Source organism: Barbus barbus (genome assembly GCF_936440315.1).
Source record: "Barbus barbus genome assembly, chromosome: 26".
In the NCBI taxonomy this organism is placed as follows: domain Eukaryota; kingdom Metazoa; phylum Chordata; class Actinopteri; order Cypriniformes; family Cyprinidae; genus Barbus; species Barbus barbus.
The window spans coordinates 5,956,367-5,964,651 of NC_136754.1; the positions used below are offsets into that span (position 1 = coordinate 5,956,367).

The 8,285-nt window shown below is 36.2% G+C and overlaps 1 protein-coding gene and 1 pseudogene across 2 annotated transcripts; both read right to left on the reverse strand.

The window, feature by feature from the left end:
• Positions 1 to 2,196: 2,196 nt before the first annotated feature.
• LOC306845783 (putative G-protein coupled receptor 148) lies at positions 2,197 to 3,156 on the reverse strand (the record flags this gene model as incomplete). The annotated part of the gene is made up of 1 exon (XM_079378766.1): positions 2,197 to 3,156. One exon carries the CDS (start codon positions 3,154 to 3,156, stop codon positions 2,197 to 2,199), a length of 960 nt encoding a protein of 319 aa, XP_079234892.1.
• Positions 3,157 to 4,921: 1,765 nt separating this feature from the next.
• LOC306846671 (transcription termination factor 4, mitochondrial-like) lies at positions 4,922 to 7,693 on the reverse strand (annotated as a pseudogene). The gene is made up of 3 exons: positions 7,341 to 7,693; positions 5,462 to 5,646; positions 4,922 to 5,300 (listed from the first exon to the last, which is right to left on the reverse strand). The product of its transcript is annotated as a transcription termination factor 4, mitochondrial-like (transcript).
• Between the last annotated feature and the right edge of the window lie 592 nt (positions 7,694 to 8,285).

Below are 8,285 nucleotides of genomic sequence, written 5' to 3' on the forward strand. Positions count from 1 at the left end.
CGGTGGGCCGCTCTACAATGTGGGCCGACTCTTTGCATAATATATATAAAAAATGGATTAGTAGTAGATGTACATATATCCTTCCATTGGCCCAGACGAATGGCCCGTGCGGCCCACTTCATTCAAAAATTCTAATTAATATAGCGTGCTCCGGCTCAGTGCAGCGGCTCAAAATCGCTCGTCAATGTCAAAATGTTTGAAATAGCCAATCAAAGTGCAGAAGGCGGGATTTACTGTTTACAGACCCTGAGCTGCGCATGACTTGAATGCGAGATGAGGTCAAATGTAAGCAGCTAAACATGACGAGTGATAATTCAGCAATATTTGCCAACCGTTTCGTTAAACGACAGACATTCATTTTCAGGAATGCAAACTGCTACTGGCCTTTTCAAATTTGTCAGATTGTAATGCCGTTATTCGAATCGTCATAATGTAGGCTACATAATGCAGTTTTCAGCAGACATGAGATAAGTGTTAATGTAAATCTGCTTTCTTCCGTGATTTCACGTGTTAAAAATCGTTCTCAATCAAACAATGTAAATCTGAAGACTAAATGCTTTCGAGTGCTGTGCATAGGAAAGTGATTTATATTATAGGCCTAATAAAAATATAATTTGCTTATTAATTTACATGCATTAGCCTATTTTATATACACACTGGTGGTTAAAAGTTTGAAATAATTAAGGCTTTTTATTTATTTATTTATTTGAAAGAAGATTGAATTTATTTAATCAAAAATACAGTAAAACAATAGCCTAAAATTATGAAATATTACACTTAAAATAGTGGTTTTCTATTTAGGATGTTTTAAAATGTAATTTATTTCTGTGATCAAAGCTGAATTTTCAGCATCATTACTCCAGTCTTCAATGTCCCTTCAGAAATCATTCTAATGCTGCCTAATTTGCTGCTTTTATTATCAGTTATTATTTGTGATCAATTATTCATAATGGTTTTATTATTGGTATAATGGTTCTCAGTTAAAGAACAACATTTATTTGAAATATAAGTACTTTGTAATAATGTAAATATATTTACTGTCACTTAAATCAATTTAATCAAAGTCCCTTTTTGTATTCTATAATCTTTGATTAATTCAACATTGTTGAAGAAAAATATAAATTTATATTTTTTAATCTTACCCTAGACTGAATGGTATATTTTCCACAAAAATATGAAGCAGCACAAACGTTTTCATCATTCATAATAATCAGACATGTTTCTTGAGCAGCAAATCAGCATATCAGAATGATTTCTGAAGGATCATGTGACACTAAAGACTGGAGAAATGATGCTGAAAATTCAGCTTTGATCACAGCGATCAATAATATTTTACTATATATTTGCATAGAAGACACCTATTTTAAATTGTAACATTATATATGTCACAGTACTGTTTACTGTATTTTTAATCATCAAAATAATTTGTATACTCTTTTCCACATTTGGAGCTCTATTCCTTAAAATGATAGATGTCTAGCTCCTGCAAAAGGACAAATACTGTGTATGATGACCAATAGAAAGTACCCATGAAAACAGTCCACATTCTGCACTATTCCAGTCTTCTAGACAATACCGGAGCATCGTGTCATATGGACTGACAATATTGGTATTTAACTTTAGTGACATTAAACTGTCCCTCGTAAAAATTCTTTAAAATTATTTACTATTTGTCATATACACCAGAAAAGACAAATTATAATGTCAAGAATATGCCACTCATTTATGGTGTGGTGTGTTGCGGACCGGGTTTGGTGGGCCACTCTGTGCCAAAAAGTCCAGGGCCACTTTTTGGCCCCAGTCCACCCCTGGCCAGGACCATTTTTAATATAACTCTGATTGGATTCGTCTGAAAGAAGAAAGTCATATACACCTAGGACGCCTGTAGGGTGAGTAATTCACAGGCTAATTTTCATTTTTTGAGTAAACTAACCCTTTAAGTCTTAGTGACTTAGACATTTTTTTTTTTTTTGCGAGACCCACCCAGTTGCAATTTATATAGTTATGTTATAATGAATAACAGCATGTATCATTCAGTCTTTAGTTTAAATATAAAAAAGATTGAAACATTCCCAATATACTGTACATTCATGTTAAAATGCTTTAATAGAACAAAAATATAAAATGTTTCTGGCTCAGGAGTCTTTTAAATTCCCTATTCTGCAAATGAATCCTCAAACGACGGCTTGCTCTGCTTCAAGTCCAGTTCTGGGGTGCACTCCGACTGTGGTGTCGCTTCTTCCACAACACCTGCTGGACAGTCTCGTAAATCTCGTGATAGCGCAGGATGTACAGGTAAGGAGTGCAACAGCGTGGCAACAACATCAACACGCACATGTTTACCAAGTTAATCCACACTCCCAGAACATCCACGCTTTCTTTCTTTAAAATAGCCAGCTCCACGGCAAAGACCAACGCGGGTACAAAATACATCATGAGCAACAGAATGTGTGCCAGAAGCGTCATTCGCGCCCGGGAGTACCGACTACGCCATATCCCAGAAGTTTTAGTGATGATGTACAGATGGATGTAACAGTACACAATGAGAACAGTGCAGAGGCTGATGGCAATGATGAAGTACAAATGAACACCAACCTTCTTGTTTTCCAGCGAGTGCAGCGCAATCAACATTAGACACACTGGACGGCTCTGATTGTCACTGTCCATCACCGCCTCAAACATCACTAGCAAAGAGATGGGACACACTGCGGCCATTACCCACAAGCTCATGATTATCTTCCAGGCCCGAGATGGTGGGAGAATCTCTATGTAACGTAACGGCCAACGTACCGCCACATATGTGTCGACGACCATCAATGTGATAGTGAGCACAGAGGTGCTGTATGTCATTACCATGCTCACCATCATAAACTCACACAACGAGTGGGGCATGTGCAGACCCACGGAGTTGCAGGAGACCATCGTGAGATTTATAGCGAGGAAGAGCATATCGGCGAAGAGCATGTTAGCAAGGAGCAGGTAGCGTGTCTCTTGACGTAGCGTAGGACAACACAGTATGCAGAGGGACAGAACAGGGTTGACCAGCAGTGTGACAGAGGTTAGCAGAACCGTAGGGATGAGGAACAGATGCATGTGGCTGCTCTCCGTTATGTTGTACCAGTCCATAGAGATGATAAAAATGAAAGACTGATTCATATTTGGAGTTAAGCACCACACTACTGAGAGAAAGCGTTGAAAGGCTGAAGAACAACAGCTCCTCTGTTTACTGAGACTGGAACGGCGGAGCACATATATGGCTTCTCTACCTACAGAAAACAGAAGAAACATAAGTACAGACGTATACACCATATGATTTGTAAACTTTGGATGAGGCTTCAAAAAATCACTACAGTTGTTTTGTCCAATTAAATGCTCTATAGAATAAGAATGTCCTTTCCACCTAATATAACTGGCAACTGACATGACATGAGTTTTTTTTAAAGAAACTGTCAGTATGTCCTAGCTAAAATTCAACAGAGGAAGAAGAACAATTTCTTGTAAAAAAGAATATTTACCAAAAAATGAAAATTATGTTATCTTTTCTTCATCCTCATGTCATTCCAAACCTGTATGATTTATTTTTTCCGTGACGGTGAGTGAATGATAACAGAATTTTCATTTTAGGTGAACTACCTCTTTATTATTATGACCTGAACAAATCTTTTCAGATTACAATTTCTCTAAAAATAATGACAGATAAATGTTACACAAATAAATGTTATCATCATTCCTTTAAAAAAAAAAATAAAACCATCAAACATCCACAAAGCATTTTCCCTCCTAATACACAATTTGACTAAAAACAAAGTCACTTTGTAAATCATTTTAACCCACGAAAAGAGAATGAAAACAAATAGACTACACACTATCCCTATAGTTACAATGGAAATGGTTAATGTTACTAATAATGGTTAATGTTACTAATAATACTACATAAAAAGAACGAAAGATCAACAGGAGTATGAAAATATGCGAGTCATTTACATTTTCATGTACATTTACATTTTTTTCTAATTTACATTTTTCATGTACATTTTCAAGAAAACATTCAGTCACAAATTCAAGGGTTAATAGTGATGAGTATGAAATATGTAAAAAAAAACTTTTCAGTGAAATTGAATGAGCTTAATATACTTCCAAATACATAAATTTCAACCACAATTGACAGTAGCCTGTTTGGCAAGCAAGAAAAATCAATGCAAATAATCAATTGCTTGTTTGTTGTACTGGTGTTAAAAACTCTTAATAAATACACATCATTATAAGATGGTACGCACTGTAGTTCCAACTGAACAAAACACTATTGTAAGTTTCAGCCCCGTTTCATCGACAAACAGTTCAAAGAGGAAAAATTCAATATGAACGCATGGACTAACAATCGATTAATCGTGTTAAAATGACTCACGTACCTGTTCCACACATCCACATGTGCATTAACTCCTGCTTCCACCCAGGCCTCCATTAAACTAATGTCGCCCCAGATCAATACCTCCCGACTCTGTCCTCTTTATCAGGTAGCAGGCACTGATGCGCACAGATCCGCAAACGATCGCATGGCACTAACACTCTTTCAGCTCTCCCTGGTTACTCAGCATTTGGTGTAAATTATGCTGACCCTCCCCATGACAGGCCGTTGAGATAAACTAACACTAACACCATTATTACCTCAATGTCCCTCGACACTACTATGCACCTCATATCCGGAGGTAAAAGCTTATAAAGCAATAAATTAAATGGAGGATTAAACAAACAAATAACATACAACAATGTTGGCATGACCACAGTAGTGCTTTGCATATGTTAGGTATTTTATGCAAAACATGAGAGGCTACCATCATATATCCTGAATAAAAACAATCATTATGTAGTTTTGCTGAATGAAACCGTTTTTATTCATTTTGGATATTTAATACAAAATGCCTCATTTCCTGTCCTTCTTGTAACCAGTGTTCCAGTGACGCTTTCTCCTGTGCAGTCCGTCATCATCATCTTTATCCTCCTCATCCTCATCACTGCTGTATTCGCCCTCCCTCCCTTCTTCCTCCTGCTCTCTTGCCATCAGCTTGTGAAAAACATTGAACTCCTCTGCAGTTGCCATGGCGACCTGTGTCAGGTAGGTTTCCTCAGAGGACGTCTTTGAGCAGGGGTTGAGGATGAGTGTTTGGCCCTTCTTGTCTGGCTTCTGGTACAGTCCCCTCCGCTCCAGAAAACAGTGACGACAGCGCAGCTCGGACAGAGGCAACCTGAACAGCTTTGCCTTTACCATCGCTGGCTGCCGCACCCATACAGAAATACGCATACTGCGGTGAGAAAGCAAGCTGTGGGTCAGCTTGAAACTACTAACTGCAACTTCAGTGATCACAAAGGCGAAATGTCATCAGAACAACACAGACAGTTTACCCCTAAATTGTGTACTGTCATGAGAGCCAGGAAAACTTTTAGTGAAAAATACCAGCCCTACCTGAAATTTGTACTCCAGCTGAGCCAAATCCTCCTCCAGAACCTCAGGCGAGTCTCTGAGGATGTCTGTGACCTGATGGATGGTGAAGAGGCATTTCTCTCTGAGCAGTCGGGACACCATGTTTACCCTCTTGGCTGGCAGGAGCATGACCTTGGGGTAGTGACTGATCATCCTCTGCAGACTACCTGTGGACAGATTTCAGACAACCCTCCATCAGTGGCTTTCAAACTGGGGTCTATGGAAAATTTCAGAAAGGGGGAAAAAGAACAACAACAAAAATGTGTATATAATTTTGAAAAAATAAAATGTAATCGATTAATTGCATCCAAAATAAAAGTTTGTGTTTATATGATATGTGTGTACTGTGTATATTTATATGTAGATATAAATACACACACATACATGTATATATTTAAGAAATATATGTAATAAATAAATTAATATAAAGTAAATATTTCTATACCGTACAGAATTTATATACAGTATACACACATATAATGTGAACATGAACTTTTATTTTAGATGTGATTAGTTAGTAATATTGTGAAATATTAATACCATTTAAAATTTAGTTTATTCCTCTGATGCAAATCTGAATTTCCAGCATCATTACTCCAGTCTTCAGTGTCACATGATCCTTCAGAAATCATTCTAATATGCTGATTTGTTACTCAAAACACATTTTCTCATTATTATCAAACAAATGTCCTGCTTAGTATTTTTGTGGAAACCCAGATTTTTTTTCCCAGGATTTTTTGATGAATAGAAAGTTATTCAAAATAATCTTTTGTAACATTATAAATATCTTTACAGTCACTTTAAAAAAAAAAAAAAAAAAGATTTAAGTATCCTTGCTGAACTAAAGTATTGAACTACCTGTTTCAAAAGGAAATAATTAGAGACTTTAAAAAGATTGTTCACATAAAAATGAAAATTCTGTCCTCATTTACTCACCCTCAAATTGTTCCAAAACTGTATGTATTCTTTCTTATGTGGAACATAAAAGAAGATATTTAATACATGTGTTTGGATAATACAGTGGAAGTTGATAATCACCAAAACAGTTTGGTTTACTCACATTATTCAAATATCTTCTTTTGCATTTTGGAAGAGAGAAATACAAAGAGGTTTAGAGCCACATGAGGATGAGTGAATGTTTTCAGTCAACTAGCCCTTTAAATGATTATAATGAATCTTTCCTGTTTACACTTTCTACAAAAATAATGATAGAAAAATGATAAAACACTGTCAATCCTGATTTGTTTTGAAATTAAATCCATAAAACGTCAACAAGGCAAATAGTTTTTAAGGAAGACAAAACTCATGCAAATAATTTGCAAATATTTTTTTTGTGTACTGTGGCAGAACTCATCTTTAAAAATACATTATAACATGACACGTAGTTCCAATGCTATTTCTGGTGCACAAAACACTTCTGTTAGTTTCAGCCCAGTTCCAATGTTTTTGAAAGAAGTCTCTTATGTTCACAAAGGCTGCATTTGATTGATAAACATACAGTAATAAAAGGTAAAAGGTGATTAAAAGGTCATTTATTCCTGTGATTCAAAGCTTCATTACTCCAATCTTTAGTGTCACATGATCCTTCAGAAATCATTGTAATATGCTGATTGCTGCTCAATAAACTTTTATTATTATTATTAATGTTAAAATGCCGCTGGTTAATATTTTAGTGAAAACCATGATACTCTTTTTTCAGGATTGCTTGAAGAACAGTATTTATTTGAAATAAACTTTTAGCCAAATATAAGTATCAATGTCTCACAAATTAAAATAAAATAAACTTAAATAATCATACAAATCTTACTGACCCCAAACTTTGGAACAGCATTGTAATTTACTAAAGGACAAGATGCATCACCTTCTACCAGTCCCATCTTCCTCAGATGATCAATGCGTTGTTGTAAGTCTACACATTTAAGTGAATATACTTCTGGACACTTCTGCATTATTTTCAGGATACTGGAGGGATTTAAGTCCAGGAGCAACAGATGGAAAATGTTTCCCACGGCTCTTCATAGCACCTTCATGCATCTCCTTGGCTTGAGTTTCTAAGAAGCCAATCTCGAGCAAAGAGCACAGGGTGAGCTGATTCCCAGGTCTGTGGGTGACTTGACCGTTGTGAGATGGATTCGCTTGATGGGGCTCTTGTGTGGAGCAGAATGGCATATGACCTCTGCTCACTGCCACAGTACAAACACTCCATCTCCACATCCATCTGAGATATAGAGAGAGGAAGCATGCTGTTCAGTTCAATGGCTAATGGCCCCACAATGTTTGTACACACTAAATATATTTGGAAGAAAATATAAAACCACGGTACAGCTTTTCTCAGAACTAACTTTTCTGAGCCATTTGACTTGGGGATATTTCGTTTTTAGTGGATGTATAAAGTCAGTTTCCTTTCTATATCTATCTGAATTGATAGACAGAGCAGCTCTTATATATTAGTTTTTGGAGGACTTTTATTTTTATTAATTTTATTTTTATTAAATGCTGTTTTGTCCGTCAGTTCAGATGTGTATGTTTATGGCAGCTATCATGGACTTTGCGCTCTTTGTACTATTAAAACTATGTATGAATAAAGCTAACTGGTCCATGGCAGATGCCACAAAGATCTGCAGGTTAAGTAAATGTTTAGAAATTATTTGCATATAGCGTTTCTTTTTTACAGCAGGCTACAAACATTACCACAACTGTAACTAGTCAGAGACAGCAGCCAAACAAGTCCGTGGCAGCTGAGCATGTATAATGTTTTTCAAATGTAGCTTTTACCTTCAAATTAAGACAAAATTCGCTTTTGGGA